General features: G+C 45.1%; 1 protein-coding gene across 2 annotated transcripts in view; it reads right to left on the reverse strand.

Annotated features, from left to right (window-relative positions):
* Positions 1 to 25,492, reverse strand: part of ERICH1 (glutamate rich 1) — a 303,582-nt gene that overhangs the window by 201,411 nt on the left and 76,679 nt on the right. For both annotated transcript variants that reach the window (XM_078647900.1, XM_078647899.1), the window contains exon 3: positions 23,544 to 23,678. In XM_078647900.1, the coding sequence (XP_078504026.1) occupies positions 23,544 to 23,678 (135 nt within the window). The remainder of the gene's footprint in view (positions 1 to 23,543; positions 23,679 to 25,492) is intronic.

The following is a 25,492-nucleotide window of genomic DNA, read 5'->3' on the forward strand; positions in this document are numbered from 1 at the left end:
TGTTCTTTTGTTCCACACACAATTCTTTCACAGTCCACAAGAAGAGGTTTGATGTTGTAGGAAAATCCAAGCTATAGTTTCAATGGAACCACTGCTGAATTTCATGTATGCTGTTGATTTTCCATATTTTCTGTCCATTACTCCTAATAGATTTAATTTTCCCAATGGCTTCAATGTAAGGTATTGCCTTGACTAACAGGTGTAAGGTAACTAGGTAACGGTTAGACGTGGCCCTCTCTGTTGGGTTATCCCCAAACGTTTTGCCTTTTTTTCTGAATTTGATTTTGTTGGCCTTGTGTCTCTGTGCACTTTACCATTGTTAACCAGTGCTTAGGTGCTTGTGCTTTCTCCTTTAAACATGGTAAAATTGGCTTAGACCCAATTGGTAAAGTTAATTTACCCAGGGCCTGGAAATTAAATGCTGCAAGTAGGCCTGCAGCACTGATTGTGCCACCCACGTAAGTAGACTTATTAAACCGGTCTCAGGGCTGCCATTGCATCCTGTGTGTGCAGTCTTAAACTGGCATTTCGACCTGGCAATTTTGCCAAGCCTAAATTTTTCTTTTTAACACCTTCAATGCTACAGTGTATTTTTCTGCTGTGCTGGATCTTAATTTTTCCCATTGTTCATGACAAGGCCAGCTAGTCATAAGCACAGGTCTAGTGGTACTCCATGGCGAGCTGGCCTTGTCATTAGCATCGAACAGGTTAATGCATATAAAACATCCATAGTGTAGGCCTTAAACAGCCCATAGGGAAGGTATGTTGTATTTGTAAAGGTATCAACAGAATGTGCCTCTGAGGCCACAAATACAACTTGACTTGTGCCACAGAAGTCCTTTTTATTAACTCTGGGCTTCAATCTTTTTGAATTCTTTTTTCTATTTTTAAGAAATTAGGGTTTCTTCTCTCACCTCTGTTTTTTGAATATATACATAGATTTTTTTTTAACACTAACCACAATACATTTGACAAAGACAATATTTACATCACATACATGAATCTTTGTTACTAACATAGTGTACTTTTTTCACATAGAAAAACCTTAAACCATACTTCAAACTTTCATTTTGCATAGGGAAATTACTTCCTATCAAACCTATGGTCGTACCGATATAGTCCTACTGTCTTGTATCCCCTCTTGTGACTTGTTTTTATTTTGTCCTCAAGCTAATCTGCTACTTGGGTCCTAAAGAGGTCAGAATTTCTTTTCAAACTCCGAGCACAAGCTTTTGTAAGTCCAGCTCGAGACACCTAGTACTAGGTGTACTTTTTCTCTCAATTGTTCAGAACCGCTTAATATAACAAGCCAACGCGTTTTGACCTTCAGTTCGTGGGACCTGAGTGATGGATTTCTACGAAGGTCTTCATCAGGGCTGGGCAGTGTTCATGTAGGACAGTTGTTACTGGCTCAAATTCACACGCTGTACCGGAATGAATTTCTTATTTCATACAGTTAAACAAATCTTTGGACAATCTTTAAAAGCTGTGGCACAAGGAATCTTCGTCCACCGTATTCGTCCGGTCTTTGTTTATTGTGTACTCACGTCGCACACTTCAGTCAGCATCAGTTTGGAAGCCTGAGTAAGATTTATCTTGCTAGTTTGTTGAAGAAGAGAGGGCTTCTCTCCGCTTCTTGCACTATAAGCGTTGGTACGCACAGCGCGTGTGTATTGAAAACAAAGGTCTCTCTGCAACTGGACCTGTAAATATACCTGCCAGAGCCCTACTGGCTTCTGCTGTGGACAGTTCCTGATCCTTAAGAGGTGCCTTTCCAGGTCCTGGACCCCTAGAGTGTGGTATCAGTTGAGCTCCTCCTTAAAGAAAATAAATCTCACAAATGGGTCCGTTTACCGCCATGATGAGAAGATCTTGATGCCCGCCAACGTGAAGCTCTAGTGAGCTCAACGGTTTGCACTAGATCTGCATTTTGTGCTAGGGAATCCACAGCCCACAGTGACAGCCAACACGAATCTCCAGCAATGACTACCACATAATCTGGCCTGCTCTTCGTGCTACACTACCAACAGTCTAGGATGCCCGGCCTGCTCTTCGTAAAACAGTGATGACCACCTGCAATGCTCTACCTGCTCATCGCGGCCACCTCCACCGCAAACTAAAGTCTTTGTTTTGGAATTTAGAATTTAACTTCTTCAGAGGGACTCATCTGGCCCCTGTATCCAGCTTTCTGTCAGGCTCAACTTCTGACTTACACCCGGTCACAGACGATTAGATAACCGCAAGTGGCACTCTATGCTTTTAGGCGCTATACTTACCTGAAACCTTTAAAATTGTATATTTGCTGTTCTACTGATTGAATTTTTGTCATTTTGATGTCATTTTATTCTTTTTTTTTTTATTAGGGTGGAATTTCTCTTTTGTTGTGTTTTCACTTTATTACTGTTTAAGTGCTGCATAAATACTTTACAATATATCTCTAAATTAAGCATGACTGCTTCTGTGCCAAGCTACCAGAGGGTTAAGCACAGGTAAATTTAGTGACTTTTTACGGTTCACCCCAACAAGGATTATGGCTGTTTGAGTAGGGTTTCATCCCCCCAAAACAACAATCAAATTTCTCGCAGCAACAACCTTGGGAAAGTGATCACTTTTTCAATTAAATATATCATTTGCCAACAGTTTCTTGTTGTCGGTTGTCGAAGACCTGTTGTGAACAATACCAGTACTTGGCGTGGGTTTTGTATCATTTCATTGCTTACCATTGGTTGGTTTTCTTGTCACTCGCATTCACTTTTTTTCTCGTTCAATGGCTTTCCTTCCTCTCCCCTTTCAAATCCCCATCCCCTCGGGCTCTCTGTTGCTCACCCCAAAACCCTGGCTCATCAGTTGCTTCTTCCCCCAGGTTTGACTTTTTTTTTTAAATGTATCTTTTATTTATCCCCACGACCTCCCAGCTCGTCTATTTCTTTTCCTGCCCATTCTGATCAGCTTTTCCTTTATTTCTACACTCATACACCCCCCCACCCATCCAGGATATATATTGCTACCCCATGTACATTTCACCTGCTCCCATCTGCGCCCCTTTTACTTTGGAGAGCCCGGCAGCTGCCATTTGCTGTTGGGCTGCTCCTTTCTTTAAATACACTTTTGCTCATATTTTATTCATTTTTAGGTCTCGCCTACGCAGCGCGCATGCGCTGCATAGGAGGGTCTTTAGCCGTCGCTCTGTTCATTTTCAAGCACACACTCGTACTTGTGACGGCATCCACCGAGCGGGAGCGAGCAGGGGCGTGCCACAAGCATGAGTGCAGTGCTTAAAAATGAGCAGACTGCTCTCCAAAGAGCGCATCCGCGCCCACACGTCCCAGCAACAGTCTTCCTGCTGCTGGAGCACTTGCTCTTTTCGGTTTCAGTTCTGCATAACGAATATACTACTTACCAGTATGCATCTGTTCTTGGCATGTAGGGCTGTTGACATTCATATCTTGTGCATAGATCGCCGCCTAGTGTTGGGTCCGGACGATTGCACATTGTTGTCCTGGAAGAGTCTTCGAAGTATCACGAGATAGGTGGCTCCTCCCTTGGACTACAGTGCGCATGGGCATCGACTTCATCCTCAGATTGTTTTTCGCCATTGTGGCAAAGATGGAGTGTAACACCGTGAGTGATGACCATGCTAAGAGTAATTGCAAGTGCTGCAGCCGCTACAGGCGCCGGGGAGGAGGGCGGGCAATATGAATGTCAGCAGCCCTACATGCCAAGAACAGATGCATACTGGTAAGTAGCATATTCGGTTCGAGGCATGTGGGCTGCTGAATTCATATCTTGTGCATAGAATACATAGCAGTCCCTCCATTAGCGGCGGCCGCCTGTGCCAGCTGCAGCAGTTTGAAAAAGTGTTTTTAGAACAGCCTGCCCTACAGCTGCCTGCTGTTTGGAGTGCACATCTACACAGTAGTGTTTTGTAAGTGTGTGTGTGGTAGACCATGTGGCTGCTCTACATATGTCTTCTAAAGGAATATTTCCAAGGAAAGCCATAGAGGCCCCCAACTTTCGCGTGGAGTGGGCCCGTGGGGGAACTGTTAATGTGCGCTTGGCTTTTTGATAGCAAATTTGAATGCACTTAACGATCCACCTGGCTATACCTGCTTTGGAAATGGGGTTGCCTTTGTGTTGTGGCGAAAAGGCAACAAACAGTTGTTTTGTTTTCCGAAAATCTTTGGTCCTATCTATGTGGTACATTAGAGCTCTCATGACGTCTAGTGTGTGGAGCTTTCTCTCCGCCACTGACTCCGGATTTTGGAAGAACACTGGCATTTCTATAGTCTGATTGATATGGAACTGTGAAACCACCTTAGGAAGAAACTTAGGGTTAGTACGGAGTACCACCCTGTTGGAGTGAATCTGTATGAATGGCTCCTGGATAGTTAGTGCCTGGAGTTCACTAACGCGTCGCAGCAATGTGATTGCTATCAGGAAAGCCACTTTCCACGTCAAGAACTGAATCTCGCATGAGTGTAGAGGCTCAAAAGGTGGACCCATCAGTCTGGTGAGGACCACATTTAGGTTCCATTCAGGAGCTGGTGGGTTCCGGGGAGGAATAACTTGTTTGAGTCCCTCCAGAAAAGCTTTAATGGTAGGTACTCTGAAAAGCGGAGATGCTGCCTGTTTTGGAGATAAGCTGCTATTGCGGACAAATGTATACGAATGGAAGCATAGGCCAGATTGCATTTGTATAGATGTAACAGATAACAAATGATGTTGTGAGTAGATGCATCTAGCGGGTTGATGTTGTGGTCTGCACAATAAATGACAAACCGCTTCCATTTTGCCGCATAACATGCTCTGGTGGTGGGCTTTCTTGCCTCTCTTATGATATCCATACAGTCGGGAGGCAAGTTGAGGTAGCCAAACTCTAAGACCTCAGGAGCCAGATCGCCAGGTTGAGCTGTTGCGGATCTGGATGCTGAATGTCGCCATGGTTCTGCGTCAAAAGCCTGGGTGTGAGGTGCAGCCTTTGATGCGGTACCACGGATAGTTCTAGAAAAGTGGTGTACCATGGATGGCGTGCCCACGTTGGAGCAACCAGGATGAGTGTCATCGAGTGTTGCTTCAGCTTGCGTGCCACCAGCGGTATTAGAGGTGCTGGGGGAAAAGCGTACGCAAATATGCCTGACCAGTTCATCCATATCGCATTGCCCTGCGACTGTGGGTGTGGAAACCTGGCGGCAAAGCTTTGGCATTTGGCCTTTTCTTTTGTGGCGAACAGGTCTATCTGCGGATGACCCCACTGCTGGAAGTACGGGTGGAGTACAGATGGATGTATCTCCCACTCGTGCATTTGGTGGCTGTGCCTGCTGAGCAGGTCCGCCATCTGATTGTCCTTGGCCGGGAGGTGTTCCGCCATGAGGAAGATGTTTCTCTGAATGGCCCACTTCCACATGCTCTGAGCCAGATGAGACAACTGTGGAGAGTGTGTACCTCCCTGCTTCTGTATGTAGTACATGGCCGTCATGTTGTCCATCCGGATCAACACAACCTTGTTAAACAGATGTACTCTGAATGCTTTCATTGCCAAGAAGATAGCCATCAGTTCTAGAAGGTTGATGTGCATCTTCTTTTGCTGCGCTGTCCATAGTCCCTGCACTGTGTAGTGGAGTACATGAGCGCCCCATCCCTGGAGAGATGCGTCCGTTGTCAGAATAATCTGTGGCACAGGCTCTTGGAACGGTCGGCCCTTGCAAAGGTTTTGTGGATTCCACCAATGCAGAGAGTTGTATGCACGACCGGTCACCAACACTAGGTCTTTCAACTGTCCGTGAGCCTGGTTCCACTGACGTGCTAAGCACTCCTGAAGCGGACACATATGTAGTCTCGCGTGCGGGACTATGAAGATGTAGGAGGCCATCATGCCTATCAACTGCATGAACACTCGTGCCGGAAGCGAGTGTTGTGGTCTGAATTTTTGTATCAGCAATGGAATGCTGTTGATTCTCACTGAAATTGGCTGTGCTTTGGCTGCCAGAGTATCTATTGTCGCGCCTAGATACTGCCGTACGTGGGCGGGCTGAAGGTGGGACTTTGGATAATTCAGTGAAAACCCCAGATTGTGAAGAAGGTGAATGTGTGGGACATGTGGGCGGCACACTGCTTGGCCGACTTCGCCTGGATAAGCCAGTCGTCCAGATAAGGGTAGACGTGAACGTTCTGTCTCTGTAGGTGTGCAGCCACTGTCGCTAGGCACTTTGTAAACTCCCTGGGTGCTGTCGTCACTCCGAAAGGGAGGACCTTGAATTGATAATGTTGATGTTGAATGGTGAATCTGAGGTATTTTCTGTGTGACGGGTGTAGCGGAATATGGAAATATGCATCCTTCAGATCTAATGTTGCTAGGAAATCTCCCTGACTGAGTAACGGTAGAACCTGCTGCAATGTGAGCATGTGAAAGTGTTCTGATAGGATGTACTGGTTTAGGGGCCTGAGGTCCAGTATGGGTCTGAGGGACCCGTCCTTTTTTGGGATTAAGAAGTACAGCGAGTACACCCCTGTACCTCTTTCCTCCACAGGCACGAGCTCTATTGCTCCTTTTTGCAGCATGACGACTACCTCCTGCTGCAATAAGTGCAAATGCTCTGTGGACATAGGACGGTGTTTTGGGGGTATGTTGGGTGGAGTGGATGTTAACTCCAGACAATAACCGTACTGGATAAGCTTTCTCACCCACCTGTCTGTAGTGATGGATGTCCAGACTGGTAGGAACTGTTGCAGTCTCCCCCCGACTGGTGTGGCATGGTCGGGGGGCAGTGACAAGGCGTCACTGTTTGTTAGTGGCGGAGGATCGGGAGCTGTTGTTTCCACGACCTCTGCCCTTGGTGCCCTTCCACGATAGCCACTTCTTCTTTGTTTGGTGTAGGTGGTTTGCGCGCCTCCTTTACCGTATTGTGTCTGCTGTGACAGCTGGCCTCTGGAAACTCCTCTATTGTTTGAGCGACGAAAAGAACCACCCCTGAACTGCTGGGACTGTAGAGCCCCCATAGACTTTGCAGTCTCAGTGTCCTTTTTGATCTTTTCCAAGGTGGTGTCCACCTCTGGTCCAAATAAGTGATCAGGGTTTACAGGCTGATTTAGTATGGTGGTTTGTATCTCGGGCTTGAAACCGGAGATTCTCAGCCAGGCATGTAGGCGCAACATTACACTTGTGTTAATTGCCCTGGCCGCGGTATCTGCTGCGTCCAGCGCACACTTGATAGATGCATTTGATATAAGCTTCCCTTCCTGTATGAGCATCTCTGCTGCCTCCTTATATTCATCTGGCAAGTGTTGTAACAGGGTTTCAAGTGTATCGTAATGAGCCCGATCATATCTGGCTAAGAGTGCCTGAGTGTTGGAAATGCGCCAGATATTGGCCGCTTGAGCCGCTACCCTTTTCCCTGATGTTTCTAGCACTTTAGATTGTTTGTCGGGGAGGAGCATCACCCGTTGTTTGCGAGTTTGCCCTCTTCTGGGCATTTGAAACAACCAGAGAGTCCAACGGCAACTGTCCCTTGATATAGGTAGGGTCCCCAGGTGCTGGTTTGTACTTTTTCTCAATTCTAGGGTTTATTACCCTTGCTCTCGTGTTTTCTTTAAAAATGTCGGCAGCATGTTTTAAGACACCCTTTAGCATTGGTAGAGTCTTGACAGTTCTCTCCGAGGTGGAGAAGGTGTCAAACAAAAAATCCACTTCAATAGGGTCAGCATGGAGCTGGACATCATGATTTTTGGCTGCCCTTTCAATAAGCGCATTAAACGCCGCTGAGTCTTCAGTAGGCGAGGTTTTTACAGCATACACCTGACTGTCTGGGGCAGTGTGTGGATCTCCTGGGTCAGCAGCGTCAGCCCAGGGTTCATTGTGATCTTCAGGATCAGTGTCTATAGGATAACTGTACTCCTCATTGCCACCTTCCCCTGTCTCCACATCCGAGTAAGTTGGCGAGATAGGAGCACTGTCTGGGCCATGTGGTGAAATAGGCTCAACAAGAAGAGGTGATGTAGTAGAATCCTTCTTCTTTTTCAATGGAATTTTATATGACTCCATAGGCTGTTCAGGGGCGATCTTTCGTTTATAAATAGAAAGTCTACCCGTGTCTGCGTCGATGAATTGCCTCGACTGCTCTTCAAGCGGGGGCTGTCGATGCTTTGTGACAATTTCCGCAGTTGTAGGCTTCGGCCCTGTGGACACCTTCTTGGATGCCTCGACGGCCGTTTTCGGGGTGAAGGCCTTAGGTACCACTTTTGGCGGCAGTGTGAACTGGATGGGCGCCGACGATTTTTGAGGTTTAGTGGTAGGCTTCGGTGTTGGAGTGTTCTTCGGTCCGACAGTAGAAGCCTTCTCTTTAATGCGTTTCAGCGATTCCGACACCTGCTTGGAGAAGGAGGCGGACGGCTGTGTCGACTCAACGCCTGGTGTGGGCTTGAGGTTCGTACCGCTTTTAGCCTTATCTGGTCGACTCGTAGGATCTAGAACCTTCTGAGCTCCAAGTCCTTTTTCTATGTCGACGGCCTTCGGCGCCGACTGTTGTGGGTCGACGTCCTTGACCAGTTTTTTCGGTGTCGTAGTCTTCGGCTCGATACGCTTCAGCGACCTCACCGGGTCGATAACACTTTTATGCTTCGTCGGTGCCGATAGTTCGGAGGACTTCGAGCCGACCAAAGCAATACGCACTTTTGGTTTCGATTTTGCCTCTAGTGCTTTTGGTTGTGTAGACACCGATGCTTTCTCTTTCGGTTTTGATCGGTCAACCAGTGGCTCGCTAGAAATGTCCGTAGCCGGGCCCTGAGGCGAGGCTGTAGAACTAAGTGTACGATCTCGGGTAAGGCCATGTGGCGATCCCTCGACCTGAGCCTTATTGAATGTCTTGGTTTCGGGCCCCGTACCAACGATCGGGTCTTGCTCTTCGCCCGAGCTATCTTCTACGGCCCCAAAGGCCACATCGTCGTCTCCTACCTCGTCTACGACGTCTTCAATATCGACCATCTCGACATCTGCGTCGTAGTTGGAGTCGATCTGCGATGCAGAATCAGACTCTCGAACTTCCTGCTCGACTCCCACATCCTCTTCGGTATCGAAAATGTTCACCGGGTCAGGTGCCGTCTGCTGGGCCTCCTTGCGCGCTGCGCGTCGAAGTCGAATCGTCTTCTTGGAGCGGAAACGAGAACAAGCCATACAGCTGGCTTCATCGTGATCCGGAGACAGGCACTTGTTGCACACCGGGTGGACGACAATATGAGGATATTTTGAGTTGCAAACGGGACATCTCTTGAACAGGCTCCGTTCCATGATGGTTCGTCGATAAGGCCTCTGGCGTCGACCGGGCCTTCAGTTTCGAAAAGCCACGCGGCTCCTCTGGAGGTTCGGCTCGGAAACCGAGCTGGAACAAGAACTGGGCACCGATCGCAAGACAATACCGACGATAACTAAAGGCCTTTTGGCCAAAAATAAAGTTTTCTATCGATTCCGAACTTGAGTTAACAAATATGCATCCGAACCCGATGGCGGAAAAAAACAATCTACGCGTTCAAACGTGCATTAGCGTGAGCGGCATACTCACGGACTATTTTAAGGAGCTGTGACGCTGTCTCTGCAACAGAACAGCGCGTGTTAACTTTAAAACCTTCAACTCATTAGTACAACTCATAGCGTGGTCTCGTGAAGAGTACTTACTAGGTGGTGTGATTAGAACCGCGCATAGCCGTCAGTCTATCGGGAATCCCAGAGGTGTGCAACAGGGTGTCTCCTTCCATAGGGAGGAGCTGGGTATTAGTGTCTCCATTATAACCTGCTGTGTATCCTATGTACTGTCCTGAGTATGCCGCTCACGCTAATGCACGTTTGAACGCGTAGATTGTTTACAAACACACTGTTCGGTGACCGGGGCATGTGGTTGTTTCCACACGTATTTTTTGTTTATCTGCCCGATTGAGTTTAACAAGTGCACCAATGCTTGGGTTGACTGAGGATTAATAACGCACGCATGGTTTTGAGCTTTCATTAAAATCTCTGGGCACTTTTTGATTGTTTTGTAATGACGGTCACAAACATAGTGATTTATCATGATGTGTGTACAGTAATTGCTTTTGACACATACAGTGACACGTTGATTTGTTCCTTTTTTCGTAGAGTTGTCCCCTGAGGAAGGGCTTTCACATTAGCCCGAAATGCATTGGGGAAGGAAAGACATTGGATTATGTTAATGTTGGACATACAATCAGTAACTTAGATATCATGGAAATCTTGATGAAGAATTAAAAACTTTTTGGAATCCCAATATGAGGAAAGATTAATTTTGTTGACAATCAGAAAGACTTAATCGTCTGAACCACAAGCTGTGCAACAGGGTGTCTCCTTCCATAGGGAGGAGCTGGGTATTAGTTTCAAGTTTCGCTGGGAGGAACAGACAGCGTTTAACCCTGCTTGCACGCCACAAAAGCATATCATAGATTACAAACATTGAATTACCGCTGTGCAAGTCCTGTATCTATAATGGAGACACAACATATTATCATATTATCATGGTAACCAGTACAAGCAAAAAGAGAAAGAGAAACAAATCACAGATTACCAATGTCCAATAACTACTTCCCTATAAACTAAATGCTGTCTCTTATGATCGGATTAATTTCAGCCTTCCAGTGAGATACCGGACTCCAAATTGAATCTCCCAACTTCCTGGCATTCAGTCCTCTAGTAGCATAAATTGAAGTCTCGTAACTATATACCGCTAAAAAGCGGGCTAACCACATCTGGAAGCTGGGAGGATCCGAATCTTTCCAACGTGCGGACACAATAATTCTTAGTACCGCTGTGCCAAAAAATACAAGTCTTTTTTCCCCTCTTGATAACTTTAGAGAACTATCATAGCCCATTAAAAATAAACAATCGGATTCGGGGAGTCTGTGACCAAATAGTACCTCCCAATACTCTGCCATCATACTTTTAATTGCATCAAGCTTGCAACAACTACTAAACATATGAATACTATCAGCAGGACCCATTGCACATCTAGGACACAAATCATTTTCTCTTTTTCCCCAAGCATGTAACTTAGCCGGGGTATAATACAGACTGAACATGGTTTTGTAAAACTGGGCTTTGAGGTTGCTAGACATAAGAAGACGGTTTGACAGCTCAATACCTTTCTACACATCAACATTTGGATTAACGAGCTTCGCTGCCCACGTTACCTCAATTTTCTCAAGATCATCCTGAATTTTGGTCATTAAAATATCATACAGCCTGCCAATTCTGATCTTAAATCTTCCCATTAAATCAAGCAATTCAATGCTAAGCATGTCGACTGATGGTTCGTTAGCTTTAAGTTTAGCAAACAGTTGAACAAATTTAAGATAGTCACCATTAAATAGATTATATTTCATTTTCAAATCCAGAAAGGTAGTTTCAAAACCTTTGACCAAAAAATCATTGACCGTTTTGATACCAAGCAGCTCCCATTTTTTTGCTATAGCATCAAAATCTAAACCAAAATGTAAATGTAAATGTAGTTGAGCTTATATAGCGCACAGCTACCCGCAGTGGGTTTCCCGGCGCTTGCTTAGGGAACCCTTCCTGGTATTCCCCCGTGAGATAGCAGGGTATCCACAAGGTGAAAGTCAGGCATCCCGCCGCGAGGGGCCGTTGTGGATATTAAGCAAGCTATTGCCCAGAGTCGCAGAGTGTGAACCCGTGAGTCGAGGAGGCACCGGGGCGAGAATTATCGAGTCCGTGGAATTTTTAGCCCAAGACCCGCCGAGGCGGGGAATTGAACCCTGGTCCAGGACCGATCTCAGCTTCCGGGTCTGCTGCCTCTAACCCCTGAGCCACACTTCTCCACTGTAAGAGTCGAATGCCACCAGGGTGTATACCTGTTAATTTTACTAATATGCATATGTTTATTAATCTTATTCCAAACCTTAAGGGCACTGGTTATGGTTGCAAATTTACAATTATTTCTGTAATAAGAAGAATCTGTATATCGCAAAAACAAGCCTTCCGCGTTACTCCCGAGCAGAAGCTCATATATCGATGGTATTGACTGGATTCCCCTGTTGTCAACTCCGCATTTTGGATTAATCAAAATAGCAAAGGTTCGTAAAAATGCAGCCCAATGGTACAAAGTAGAGTTGGGAGTAGCAAGCCCTCCTCTCTCCAGTGGTAAAGACAACAATTTGTGTGACCTCCTAATTTTGCCATGCTGCCAAATAAATTTGGACATAAAAGAGTTTAACAGTTTTAGAATCTTATCGTCAATGGCTAGGGGAATAGCACGGAATAGGTATAAAAACCTTGGGAGCACATTCATTTTTGTAAAATTGGCTCTACCAATGATTGAGAGGTACAGACTATTTACACGGTCTAGGTCTGATTTAATTCTGTCCAGGAGAGGATCATAATTTAGTTTTATAATACATTTGATATCTGGACTAATCACGACTCTCAAGTATGTAGCTTTACTAGCTACCCTAGCATCGGAGCAGTCAACATTGTCAGTACATATTATTACTGTTTTCCCTTTATTAAGACAGTATCCCGAATAGTTACCATACTCAGAGGTCACACTCTCAATTGTATTCATGGCCTCCGAGGGATCGGGTGTGACAACCGCTATGTCGTCTGCATATGCTAGTACTTTCGTATTATATTGACCACAGACTACTGGCTTAATTAGGTGACTCTCGAGAAGTTTTAAAATTAAAGGGTTAATATATAGTGCAAATAAAAGGGGGGAACAAGGGCAACCCTGCCTGGTGCCCCTAGAAATATTTATGTAGCCAGTATCACACCCTAATACCTGAATCTTTGCTTTGGGAGATAAATACATGGATTTAATAGATTTCAAAAATTTGGGGCCGAAATTAAAGCGTGACATGACCGCCCATAGAAATGACCAAGAGACGCGGTCAAAAGCTTTTTCCGCATCCAAGAGGATCATTGACATCTGACCCCCCATAACAGACATGGCATCGAATAAAGTGATAACCCTGCTGACATGGTCAGTTGTCCCTTTCCCAGGGACGAAGCCATGTTGCCATGGGGAGACCAGATGTTCAATGACCCCACTCAGTCTGGCAGCCATCACTTTAGCATATAATTTAGAGTCCGAACTGATTGGCAAGATTGGACGATAAGAAGTAACGAATTCCGTGGGTTTACCTTTCTTTGGGAATACAACTATATTGGCTTCGTTCCAGGATTGAGGGGGGATCCCATTATATTGAATGCCTAAAAATAGGTCGTGGAGAAGAGGCCCAAGCTGGTGGCTCAATATTTTGTATAAATCGATTGGAATTTTATCGGGACCTGCGGCCTTGTCAGGACAAAGTGCCGACAAAGCAGCCAGTACCTCCTCCATTGTAATTTCTTTTTCCAGATCGTTGCGAGAGAGATCATCAAGACGCATTTCCTCGTCTGGGGAATTAAGTAAATTGTTTAAATAAACCGAGGAGTCTTTCAGTATAGGCTATGTCCTCAGTATATAATTTCTGATAATATTGTTGAAATCGCGTAACTATATCAGACGTTTGGGTGTATATCTGACCATTATCATGAATAGAGGTGATATTTTTAGTGACATTCTTCTGCCGCGTACGTAGTGCTAACTGTCTGCCAACCTTTTCTCCACTCTCGTATTCATCCTTTCTATATGTTCTGTAAGTATGGGCAGCTCTCTGGCTAAGACTATGATTAAGATCTGATTTTAGTACTGCAACCTGATACATCTCGTGCTTCGCGTCACAACCCCGTGAAATTTGTGTAATATGTTTTTCTTCTGCTTTCACTAGGGCTTGTATCTTTAGATTATATTCATTGACTTGCTGTTTCCTAGCCCTATTTTGAAAGCTAATGGTTTCGCCTCTAAGAGATGCTTTGAAACTGTCCCAGACTATATTCCTCGATGCACTAAAACGGTTGACCTCGAAAAATTGATTTGTCCACTGTCTAATATGAGTAATGTATTCACTGTTCACCAACAATTTGCGGTCAAACGTCCAAGGCCTACGCTGACTAGAAGAGTCAGGTGTTTTTGTTGTCAAGATAAGCGGATTGTGGTCCGAAATAATCTTGGGATATTTGCTAATTGAGGATTTTGCAACAAGATCGTGTGAAACAAAGAAATAATCAATCCTAACATGTTTCTGATGAGGATTCGAAAAATATGTATACCCTGGATCTTCTTTGTTTATATGATTCCAAAAATCGACTAAACCCAAACTATTAGCCAGTCTGGTAAGAGCCTTAAACACCTTAGGTTTGCGGCCTACATATTTCTGTTGAGGGGGATTTATGGCTGGTTGTACTTTAAGGGAGATGTTAAAATCCCCACAGACAATAGTTGGTCCCTGCCAGGTTGAAAGTTCTGTTTCTAAGAATTCAAAAATAGCTGGTTCATCTTGATTTGAACCATAGATGGTACAAATTGTAATACCCACGGCCAATTTAACCACCGTCCACCTACCATAAGGATCGGACAGTTGGCGCATAGCCGCCCCAAGATGAGTTTTTGCCATAATCGCCACACCCCTTATATTTGAAGTTTGAGTTGAGCTTGCTAATAAGTTATAACCCCTCAATTTATACAGTGATCTTTTCTCCCAGGGTATGTGTGTCTCCTGGAGACACAGGATATCGACTGGATTTAGACAAATCAATTCAGCCAGAAGCTGTCGTTTATTAGCAGTCAGTAGTCCCCCTACATTCAATGTTTGTATTGTTAGCTTACCCATTATCAAAACAGTAGATTGGCCAACCTGTATTACCCAAAAATAACTGAGTATACTTAATATGCAACAGTGACTTATTTTGTTTGACACTTATTTTATTGTACTTCATACACACTGTGAATCCTTTTAACTGGCCTGGTTTTTTTTTTGATTTAGCTGCTCCCCCCCCCCCCCTCCCACCCTACCCTGCCACCCCTGAACAACCCTCCCCCTGAACACCCTCCCCCCAACCGAAGGCATTAAGACTCTACCAGAGTCTGGGTGATGGAGAGCAGAGCTACACCTGAGCTACCTCCTTGATATCTAATATACAGTCACCATAGGATCACCAACCACAAGATCGAGAGTGAAAATACATAAAAAAAGAAAAAACAAGTCAATTGAATTTACCAAGACCTCTTCAAAAAAATAACAGTTATGACCAAAGATCTACTTAGCGAACCTCATTTTAAATCTCATCTAAATAAGCTTTGGCTTTAATCTCTGAAGTGAATACTTTGGTCTGACCTCCACGAACAACCTTTAGCTTAGCTGGATTATTCAAAAAGGCCTGGGCTCCTTTATCCTGAAAGGGCCTAATCAATGAGCGTAGTCGCCATCGTCGCTCAACCGTACCATGACAAAAGTCAGACCTTGTAAAAAAAGAACAATCATTAAACTTCAGCTTACGATCAGGCCTGGCTTTCTCTGCAACTATCTGCCTTAACAAAAAATTTCCAAAAATAAACCAAAATGGCTCGTGGATATGCACCAGGTTTAGTAGGTAAATTAAATGGGACCCGATGTGCTCTTTGTATTTCCATGTCCCAGTTCCAATCAATCAATTCGGGCATTGATTCTCTGAACATTTTCACTACAAACGTACGGATGTTCTCGCCCTCGATATTTTCAGGGATTCCTAAAATGCGTAAGTTACTACGGCGCTGCCGGTTCTCAAAATCTTCGAGTTTCCATTTCACGTCGACTAATTCGGCTTCTTGCAACTTAATTTTTTCTGTATTAACCATAACCTCATTCTCATTAAGGAGCACTCTTGACTCGATCTCAGTTACTCTCTCCCCAAATGCAGTGCAACACTTGGTGAGCTTTCTAACCACCCCTTGAACTTTCCAAAGTGCAGCTCCGGATCTTTTACTATCAAGAGTCGTCTCCTCCCTATGAGCTGCGATGGCTTGTAGGATAGTCTCCACCGCTGTTGGTGGAAATTCATTGGAATTAGGGTGCTCGGACTCTTGTGTGGGGGAGAGAGACAGCTTAGAAGGGGGATGATCCTCCTCGATGCAGCTTTGCTGCGGTCTAGAACTAGAGATTGGCTTGGCACGTACTGTGTTGACCTTTAAATTTTCTTCGAGGTTGTCTTCGGAGGAGCTGCAGATATACTCCGACCCAGGTTCCTCGTCAGACCCACCTGAAAACTCCAAGTCAGACTCAGTCTCTGATTCTGCAGAGCCCTCTGTTTCTATCTCCACCCCCGCTTCATCGGAAAAAGAAAAGAATTCGGAAGGTTCTTTATCCCCTTCTACAATAGAGCGCATTTCCTGCACATCGTTTGATAGTAATTCAGGTTCTGAGATAGCCGGGGGCAGGATAGGTTTTATAACGATTATTGTGGGGCTAGTAGTACAGAGTTCTGGAGTTTCCGTAGGATTAAGCACCGTCAGGTTCTAAGTTTGTTCCAGGATAGGGGTATTCAATTTACCGACTTGACCCCCTAACTCATTTTGCGCTTCTAGGACTCCAAGTACATTTGCGCTTTCGCCAGAAAAAGACATGCAAAGCCCCGCTGTGCCGTGCTCATTTGATTCATCATTGGGAGCTACCCCTGTGCTCTTACAAACCTCGCTGGACTCGCTAGGCTCGTTCACTGCCCCACAACTCAAAGTACTTACAGTTTCCAAAGTCGGGAGAGGTGGGACAGAAGGCTCATCGGTCGATGAAATCCGTAAGGGCTGAATATCAATCACAGGTTGAGTCAGATTTAAAGGGCTCATCCCAGGCTGATTTCCACCTTTAGTAGCTTGTTTTCGCAGTAAGAGATCCATAACTGATCCACCAGAGGAAAACTGTGGTTGATTATTCATTTTCCTTCTCACAGCGAGTGCCTCCTGCCTTGGGGAACGTTCGGTTGAAGGGGGTTTCTTTGTCTTCCCTCTGTGCTTCCCTGCAGGAGTAGAGATGCTCTCGAGTCCGCCTCCGTTCTTCTGAATCCGGTCCATTTTCTTCCCGAAGCGTTCGAGCTGCTTTTGCTAATCTTGTACGAGCTGCCGCGGATGATACTGCTGATGCCGTCTTAGGGGGCATATCGCCGGGCTCTGCTAGGTAATTAAGAGAGGAATTGACGTGGCACAATGTTCGTAGAACTTTGCCACAAACCTCTGAGTCTGCTTGAGCCGCTAGATCCGGTTCGAACAAACAACTATGTACCTGCGGTTGCAGCGCTTGAACGAAGCCCAACGAGCAAGGAGCACACAGAGAGCACCCGAGTGGAACGGCGCTCAGAGTTTTCAAAATCACTCGATTAAGTAAAACAAGGATTAACTGGTGCTGCCTACTCACGGCACACGTCTCCCCTGAAGGTAAGCCTTTGACGTTGCTTGGCATCACGGGGGAAAATGAGTACTCCGTTTTTTTTGTGGTTTTTTCCCCTTTTGAAAAGTACCTTCAATGTCCTTTAAGGGTATGCGATTTAGGGCTCAGATACCATGTAGCGCCATGGTGATACGTTTTTAGAGTAGTTAGTTCATGATTGTATCGATTGAAAGAGGGAATGATCCTTTTATCTCCCTTTTGGTCATCGGAGCTCAGGCGAGCTGCTGCTACGCGGTCCTAAGTCAGACCGCCATCTTGCCTCCCATCCTCTTAGTATGAAGATCCACTCCCTAGCGCGCTCTACTCCTATGCAATGTGCTACCAAGGAAGTGTTTTAGTTGAGGCCAAACCTATTTTGAGAAGCACTAATCGTATTTTTGAGAGGAATAGGTATACATTTTAAAGAGTAATATCAAATGTTTCCCACGCGTGTACAGCATTCAAGTTTGAGCTTAGGACTTAATAATACACGCCTACATATTCCGTGCTAAATTTTTCAGTCATTCCTTTCTCACTTTTTTTGTTACTTAGAGCCATACACTTCACAACCTAATAGGAAGACACATTTATTCCTGCCTTCTGTTTTTTTACGGCGCTGGTATCTTCCTGCTGCTGGAGCCTGGGCACGGGGCTGTGTGCATGGTTACGACTGGGACGACAAGCTGCAGACCAGAGCTCTAGCTGCTACTGCTCCGCAACCACCACACACAGATTGGCTCTGGGCTGCTGCCTTCCACAGCTATTGGAAAGCGCAAAACACCCTGACCTCCATGGGACACCAGAAGCTCAAGTTTGCTGCCCCCCATTCCATGTATGTATTAAAGATAAACATGTTTAGGATTACATTTATTTTTGCACTAATTTAAATAGTGCAACATCTAGCCGACTGAAAGGTATCAGAGTGATTTACCCGCGTGCCAGTTACATTATCTATGTTTACCTCATTTGCCAAGAGGATATTGCGTGTTTTGAAGCGGCCTCCCTTCTATGCTTTCCTTCATCATACTTTATGTGCTTCTCTGCACCCCAGCGATCCAGTTTAATGTTTCCCATCTGTTTTTCGTCCCCCGGAGCTCTCCCACACCCGTACAGCCTTCTACTCTGTGATTTTTTTGTGGCCCTAGTATTTCTTGTTCGGATGGGTTCTTCGCCTTGCCGGCCACTTTGTATTAATCCCTCCCCGACCTGCCTTCTCCCTCCGTGAAAAGAAAATCTTAACTCTGCACTGCCTTTAGTGTAACTTCAAAGACACTAGTTACAGTTCTTTCACACTCATCATTTTAGAACTGAAGCATTTTCAATGCTCTATATATACATAACATAGCCACAGTTGTTGTTTTTCTAGGTCCTGCGACCTATCGCGCATCGAGCGGAGCGAAAATTCAAGTAGCCGAAATCCTCGTGAAACCAAGGGCTTCTTGCCCTGCAGTTTTCTTTAAGTTCACGTGAATCACGTGACAGCAAGCTCCTTCGTGCACGAGCTTGCCTGAGCTTTCTGCCTATCAGCCTGCCAGTTCTCCTCCCCTAATTATTCACTTCACTTGTGACTCCCCACATCAAAGCCTCAGCCTCCCTCCCTTGCCATTTGCTTCCTAACCAGCCTGCCTCGCATAATTGCATCAGACCCGACACTTCAAAGGAATGCGCCCCCGAGAGCCACTTGCATTTCTCTTCCTTCTTTACCTCATGTGAGGAAACAGCGCCACTCGCTGGGCGGCATTGGAACATGTGCCTAGGCTGCAAAATAATGAGGTGGAAGATGTGCTTATAAGGTCCCACAAGCGAGACCTATTGGCAATGCCAATGCTTGTTTTAATCGAATTCCATTAACAGCTATTGACAGAACAATACTCCAGGCTTGTTGTAAGTGTAATGTTACTTGTTGTAATGTATATCTGAATGCAATGACAGAAGCAGCAAAATAATAGTCAGGCGGCACACTATACTAACTAAGCACAGATTTGTTGTTTAAATATTTTTAAGCCACGCCCCTAATTACATTGGCCACACCCCTTTGAGACAACCTATCCACACACATTTTTTCATTAAAGCCCAGGCTACAAGGATGAAACATTCGAAGCATCTAAAAAGGCCCTATGTTATAAATAACCATATTGCCATTGCAGTAATCAGCACACATTTCAAATATATTACAATTAATTGTTGTCTGTTTACAACAGCTGTTGAAGTACTGATGGATTTTGTGCGAAGCTTCTGTTTTCCCTAAGCGATTGTTTTAGTGTTACTTAACAGTTGGGAAAAGGAACTTACTACGTACCAGCCCTTCTAACAAACATTGTTGCACATATTATACACACTAGCTCATTTGGATTTAAATTGTTATATATTTGCTTTTTCATTAAAACATGCTTCCCTATTTGAAAACGTGTGGTACATTATATGAACACCTCATCTGCCACTGTAAACACACCATAAAAATAAATCTTAATTTTGCTGCCACAGTAATGGGAGGATAATCACAAAACTAGAAATATTTTTTTCATGTTCATTTTATTTTTAATAGGGTCGGTCAGCTGTACATAATGTCTTCTTGGTTATATATAAGGTAACAAAAATGCTTATAAGACTTTTTTATTCTAACTTTTCAACATGCTGCACAGCAGCCACACTGCTCTACAACTTAGCTTGACCACAATGGCAAAGCCAGTATCTCTGGCTAAACACTTATACGGTCCCAAAGGCGAGACCTAATGGCTATGCCAATGCTTGTTTACGGACTGCTTCAATATGGGTGCCCTCCATCTAAAGATGCTAAATAGAAAAAAAAATCCAAAATTATGGCCCTGTATTGCCCTATGTGCACATCATCAGGCTAGGCCACCGTAGCATCACGACCCATAAGCAACATACATGATGACACATGCATACGCATACATCACAACACTTTTCTTTCTTTTGTTGATGCTGTTCAACAGATATGACCTCACATGTAATATTGGTTCATTTAGTTGATATTAAAGTCAGAAGCCAACCTTTGCCTTACCTCTACCATTTGTAACGTTTAAAGCCACTGACTGTTTTTTCAGACCATGTTGCTTTTAAAAAAAATACATCAGAGGCATATTGAAAAAAACGATGTAATCATCTTGCAACTTTGACACGGCTTTTATATTCCAGGATTCACCTTTTACTATTCAATCAAGAATTCGCAGGTCTTTAATATAGTTTTCGCCAGCTCTATATGACCCATATGTTGATCACCTATATACATTCAATCTCTCATGACTGATTTACAGAGTATTTACTATACACACCCTTGCAATCCATACCTAATCAGTCGACAACTCAACATTCCCTGTGAAATGTCCAAACCTAATTTCTTCTTTATAACAGATCGTTTGCCTTCTAGTTCTTAACCTGAGTATTTGGGGTATAGTATTCACTTGCAGAGCTAACTGATCTAAGTTCTGACGAGCTAATATCTACGGCTCATTACTATTTAGGGTGCCAAAGACATCCTTCCAGAATTGATCTTGCCTCCATAGGTTTTTGTACAAAATGTTATACACTGTGCTTCTTGTTTATTTAGGCTTAGATTTTGAGTATCATGTTTATTTACCTGGCCTGATTCGATCTAGACATGACTTGGGAAACTACAGTCTTGTTTTTGTTGAGTCAGCTCTGTTCCTTTCATATCGGAATTAATCACTGCACTATTAAAGCCGTGATCTAGCCATTTCTTCCTATTTTTATTTTCTCAGTTACTATTTCTCTCAGCATTAATTTAAACAACTTGCGAGTCATTATGACTCTTACTCGTACTGCAATCACCATCTTCACAACACAACTATGCCTTTTTTCTGTATTTCTCCTATTCTTCTTACATAATTCCTAACATACACACACACACACATTACCATTCTACATGATAACGGCCTGTTAAATACTCGTGAGTGTTCTTCTTGTGGGTTTATACTACAAGGGTTGCCAATGTCTCCCTTCCCAAATCAGCAGCATGCTTGCAATAATTTTTAGTCCAATGCTGCTGATTTGGGAAGGGAGACATTGGCAACCCTTGTAGTATAAACACACAGGAAGAACACTCACGAGTATTTAACAGGCCGTTATCATGTAAGGTTTCTATTTCATGCTTGTGTTTAGGCATTGATCTCGCAATTTCCACTATTAGATGAGACACAGGTGGCCAATCTGCTCACTCAGACTAAATCGGGATCACCATTGGACCCATGCCCACCTTACATACTTCATCTAATTCCTGGAACAATAAGCCCTGTTCTGACACCCCTGCTTAACAGGGCTATAAAATCTGGCCTCTTCCCTAGCAGCTGGAAGAAAGCATGAATAAGGCCTATTTTAAAAAAAGAGACGCTAGATCCCTTGGAACCCAAGCACTATCGCCCAATTTCATGCCTTCCTCTACCAGCTAAGATTCTGGAGAGAGCCATGAATCAGGAGCTTACACATTATATAGATCAGAACCACCTTTTAGATCCCACGCTACATGGATTTAGGGTCTGTCATTCCACCGAATCCGCTCTAATTGTTGCAACAGAAGACATTCGTAGGACCATGGATGACGGGGGAAGAGCTGCCTTGATCCTACTGGATCTAACGGCGGCCTTCGACACCGTCAACCACGGGGTTCTATTGAACAGACTAAATGCGCTGGGCATCACCGATACTGCCTTAGCCCTTCTAAAATCTTTCTTAGATGCCCGTATACAACAAATCCACTGGGGAGGTCTACAATCGGAAGAGTTTTATCTTCCATGTGGAGTGCCCCAGGGTTCGGCCCTGTCACCCACGCTGTTTAATTTGTACGTAACCCCTCTTGCGACACTAATAAAATCCCACGGCCTGCATCTCGTGTCGTACGCCGACGACACACAATTAATAGTGTCACTCTCCCAGACGGTGGAAGCTACAGCCATGGGCTTTAGGAACTGTCTTTCAGACGTTAAAAACTGGATGAACGATCACTTCCTAAAACTTAACACCGAAAAGACGGAAGTTATCGAGTTCGGCCAAAAACCATCAATCTGGAGTCACCTATGGTGGCCTCCTGAGGCCGGCACTTGTCCTGCCCCAGCCAAAAAGGTCAGAAATCTCGGCTTCATGATTGATAAGGATCTCTCTTGCTCAGCACAAATAAGTCAGGTAACTTCGGCCTGTTTCCACACTTTAAAGGTGCTTCGGAAAATCCTGCCCTACATCCCTTTCACTCTCAGGAAGACAGTAGTGGGTGCGTTAATAATGTCCAGAGTAGACTACTGTAACGCATTGTACATTGGAACAGGAGAAAAACAGCTTGCCAGACTCCAGTCTATCCAAAATGCTGCGGCGAGAGTTCAACTCTACCTCCCAAAAAGACACCCTACATCTAAAGCCATACGGGAACTTCATTGGCTCCCAGTGAGGCGTAGAATTCAATTTAAAGCCCTGTGTCTGGCTCACAAATCTCTTTACGGGGAAACCTCTGTAGCTTTCACTAACCTCCTCCCCCGCTACGTGCCTATACGCACGTTAAGATCTGGTAGTGAAGATCTAATTCTCGTGCCCAGAATAAAGAGAGCCCGATGGGGCGGAAAATCCTTTTCTCATCTAGCCTCTAAGCTGTGGAACAGCATGCCTATCGCATTGCGCTCCTAAAAGAACAGAACAAGCTTTAGGAAAGCACTAAAAACTTGCCTCTTTTCCACCTCCTAACCATCCTCTGTACCCGCTTCCGTTCTACAGCGCCAAGACGCCTCGGCATAAGAGCGCTTAAAAATAATTCAGTCAGTCATACAAACAATTAATTTCATGTTACCCACTATTAGTCTGTTATCTAAAAACGGATGGTCATCTGACTTCTTTCTTTTGAAACCCTTAATCTGATCTAGCAGCTTTTTGTCCATATATCAGTCCATAGAGGGACCGTTCGGAAATATCTTAATCTAACATTATTTAATCCTACTAATTCCCAGCCTAGTCAAAAAGGATTACATTATTTTATACATTTTACTAAACTGAATCACATGTTTGACAATCTCTTTTCTAGAATTGGGTGCTCGTTAAGAGAAATTAGGATGTTGGGGTCTTTATACTTAAATTATTTTATAGTAATATTGTATTGTGTAATTCCCGCATGAAAGACATGCCAAAATCAGTTAAATAAAATTCTCATAAGCCATGCTCCTAGGGATGGGAAAAATGCACAGGCAGCTCTTACAGCGTGTAATAAGTAGTAATAGAAGAAAAGGTTAACCACTTACTGCCATCAGTGTCATCACTATCAGTATTTTCTGATTCAGTAGCCATGTTGTCTACTGAAGAAACCACTGCAAAGTCAGCAGGAGGAAGGCTTGCAGTGTAAACTTTCTGTTGACTTGAAGCATTTATTTCCAAACCTGCAAAATATATATTGCATAAATTAAAACAGTACTTTAACTAAGCATCAGAAATTTAACCATTTCATAATATCGCAAATACAGGAAAATGTGGGCAAGGAGCCGGTTATTCCTATTGATTAAAGTGCCTTCCTGAAAAAGTTGAATAAAACGAAAACTATTTTGCAACAAGGATATTATGGTTTATTGCCCATCAAGCTTATTTTTATACAGCAAAAAACTACTCATGGCAGCAAACATTCGTGGCAGCAGATGCTCTTGACCGTTAATATATTAGAAAGTGTGTTTAGTGCAAACCTCCCTTATATGTAAACCAGAATAATCAATCACTCACTCACTCAATCAAAGCATTTGTAGAGCGCACTACTTACCCGTGAGGGTCTCAAGGCGCGGGGGGGTGAGGGGGGAGGGGGAGGGTGAGAAATGCTGCTACTGTTCGAAAAGCCAGGTCTTGAGTTTTCTGAAGGTCAGTAGGTCCGAATGCGGGGGACAGTGGCGAGGCCATAGTTGGCGCAGCGGAGCTGGCGGATGGGGGTGTAGAAGCTGAGACGGCTGATGAGGTACGCTGGTCTGGTGTTGTGGAATGCTTTGTGTGCGTGGGTGAGGAGCTTGAAGGTGATCCTCTTGTTGACGGGGAGCCAGTGCAGATCTCTCAGGTGGAGTGTGATATGGCTGCGGCAAGGGATGTCGAGGATCAGGCATGCGGAGACGTTCTGGATGTGTTGGGGCCGTTTCAGGAGTTTGGCCGAGGCTCCTGAGTAGAGGGGAATTCCGTAGTCCAGTCTGCTGCTGACGAGGGCCTGGGTGACCATCCTTCTCGTTTTGGTGGGGATCCACTTGTAGATCCTGCGGAGGGTGTTGAAGCAAGAGGAAGAGGCGGCGTTTACCTGCTTCGTCATGGAGAGGGTGGAGTCGAGGATGACCCCTAGGTTGCGTGCGTGGTCGGTGGGCGATGGAGCAGTACCCAGAGCGGTCAGCCAACATGAGTCGTTCCAGGCCGAGGGGGTGGGTCTGAGGATGAGGACCTCCGTCTTGTCAGAGTTTAGCTTCAGTCAGCTGCGTCTCATCTAGTCGGCGACAGCCTTCCATCATTCGTGAAGGTTGGTTTTGTAGGTCTTTGGTGAGGGAGAGGATCAGCTGGGTGTCGTTGGCGTAAGAGATGATGATGATGAAGAGGTCGTGCAGTGGGGCGACGTGGGCAAGCGGTGTCATGTAGATGTTGAACAGCGTTGGGCTGAGTGGTGAGCCCTGGGGTACGCTGCAGATGATCTCGGTGGCTTTGGAGCGGAAGGGGGGGGAGGCGGACGTTCTGTGATCTGCCGGTGAGGAAGGAAGTGGTCCAGTCCAGGGCCTGCTCTTGGATCCCGGAGCTGTGGAGGCGCGTGAGTAGTGTGCGGTGGCAGACTGTGTCGAAGGCGGCCGACAGGTCCAGGAGGATGAGGGCCGTGGTTTCTCCGTTGTCTAGCAGGGTCCTGATGTTGTCGGTGGCGTCGATGAGGGCAGTTTCGATGCTGTGGTTGCTGTGGAACCCTGACTGGGACGGGTCCAGGATGCTGTTCTCCTCGAGGAATCTGGTCAGTTGTTTGTTGACGGCCTTCTCGATGATCTTTGCCGGGAACGGGAGCAGGGAGATGGGTCGGAGGTTCTTGAGGTCCTTGGGGTCTACCTTGGGTTTCTTGAGTAAGGCGTTGATCTCGGCGTGCTTCCAGCTCTCCGGGAAGGTTGCTGTCTTGAAGAAGATGTTGGTGGCTTTCCGGAGATGAGGTGTGATGGTGGTGCTGGTGCATCTGTTTGGTGCGGTGGTGCGTGGTGGG

This window comes from Lissotriton helveticus, chromosome 6, assembly GCF_964261635.1.
Source record: "Lissotriton helveticus chromosome 6, aLisHel1.1, whole genome shotgun sequence".
Taxonomy (NCBI): domain Eukaryota; kingdom Metazoa; phylum Chordata; class Amphibia; order Caudata; family Salamandridae; genus Lissotriton; species Lissotriton helveticus.